Raw genomic sequence first — 1,680 nt, 5'->3', positions numbered from 1 at the left:
ACCTTATATTTGTGGGGAAAAGCATAATTTTTTGTATATTTTTTATCGTTAGGAAAATATAAATTCGTTATATTGTTATATTTATCATAGTTTTTATTTAAATTCGCATTACCTTTAAATATTGTGCGTGTATGTGTGTGTATGTGTGTGTATTTCGTATTGTCTATGTATGTGTATTTGTCGAGTTTGTTGCGCAATATTTCGAAAAATATTAAAATATTCATAAATAATATCAATAATGGTCACATATTCTAAGCATTGTGTTATAGTCTTTTAACGTACACCTAAACTAACACATATATAAGTTAACCGTACAAACGGCTATTTCTTCATTCATTTATGAGTTTCGATTCGTTGGTTCGCAAGTGCACAAGTAAGCAATACAGCTCACAGTTTCTCAAAAAAAGTATCTAACTAAAATACATTATTTCAAAAGGCAATGCACATGTCTGAAAAAATTATGCTATTTCTACGAGGGAATCGGAAATATCTTGTGTATCAAAGAAATAAAGCTGCTCGTATGAAAAAGGAAAAACATTTTTTATCAAACACATTTTAGCTAACTTTTTTTTTTACATTTATAGCACTTCATTGCTCTACGTTTGATTTCTTTTTGTTTCTTTCATCGAAAGTCGACACGCACCAGGCACTTTTAGCGTGGTCGATTTTTCTGCTATTACACTGAGAGAAAAAAATGATTACAATTACTATTAATTTAACTGTACTTTTTATAGTCTTTTTTGAAACAACTATGTATTTATAGTTTTAACCATGCAAATATATCAATTGAGCTGTTAATAATAATCAAACACTCCGCTTGAAAATCTTTAGATTTTTCTTAACACATTTATTCTTATTATGATATAAATAGTAAGTGAATTTAAAAAAATAGTTATATTTACTATAATTGCAATTGCATTTACTGAATAAAAATTATTTACTATTTATTGATATTTTACTACATTAATATTGGAAATTATCATAATTTATATTACAATTTTTTCATATTTGAGAAAACTATACATATATGATTATTATTACTAACAATTATAGTAATAATAATCACAAAAATGGAGCTCCTGGCCGTAATTATTTTACCATGCAATTATATATTCACAAATATCAAACACTTTTCTCTCAGTGTAGTTTAATTAAAATTGGTCAAACTTTCTCTCGCGCGAATAGATCAACTTCTTTAAGTTACTATAATAAAGGTAATAGTAGAAGAAGGATATAAGGACTTACGGAAGGAAAGATCCAATTTGAGTAAGTCGGATGGTGGTTGGAAATAATGTGGAGGAATTCGAGGCAGAAAATTAGAAATCGACTTTCCGCAATTCGTCACTGGGGTTTACTGGTGTGCGATCGGGATTAACTTCTCGCCCGATCCAATCGCCGGTAATGGCGCCTCCACGGTAAGGACACCGTCCTTACTCAGGGAAGACTTGATGCTCTCGGGATTGGTTCCCTTCGGCAACAGGAATTCCCGATTGTATTCCCTGTATACCGATTTGCTCTCCGTCTTCTCCTCGTGCTTGGCATGGACCTGGACAAACGGAATTGCATTGCGTTGAATGATATAATAATTACATGACGATCTGAACTGTATAATTATCACTATTCACATATTTCGATTCATTGATAATTAAATGTAAGACTTGCATGTGATCTCATTATTTT

At 30.8% G+C, this 1,680-nt stretch overlaps 1 protein-coding gene across 2 annotated transcripts in view; it reads right to left on the bottom strand.

The window, feature by feature from the left end:
- Nucleotides 1-1,103: 1,103 nt before the first annotated feature.
- Nucleotides 1,104-1,680, bottom strand: part of LOC108755155 (alpha-crystallin A chain) — a 22,690-nt gene continuing 22,113 nt past the window's right edge. The window contains exon 4 of one of the 2 annotated variants that reach the window (XM_018498001.1): nucleotides 1,104-1,546. In XM_018498001.1, coding sequence (XP_018353503.1) covers nucleotides 1,352-1,546 — 195 coding nt within the window. In that variant the 3' untranslated portion in view covers nucleotides 1,104-1,351. The remainder of the gene's footprint in view (nucleotides 1,547-1,680) is intronic. The other variant, XM_018498002.1, reaches the window with a different exon arrangement.

Source organism: Trachymyrmex septentrionalis, unplaced genomic scaffold (assembly GCF_001594115.1).
Source record: "Trachymyrmex septentrionalis isolate Tsep2-gDNA-1 unplaced genomic scaffold, Tsep1.0 scaffold85, whole genome shotgun sequence".
NCBI lineage: Eukaryota > Metazoa > Arthropoda > Insecta > Hymenoptera > Formicidae > Trachymyrmex > Trachymyrmex septentrionalis.
This window is presented reverse-complemented; position numbering and strand designations above follow the sequence as displayed.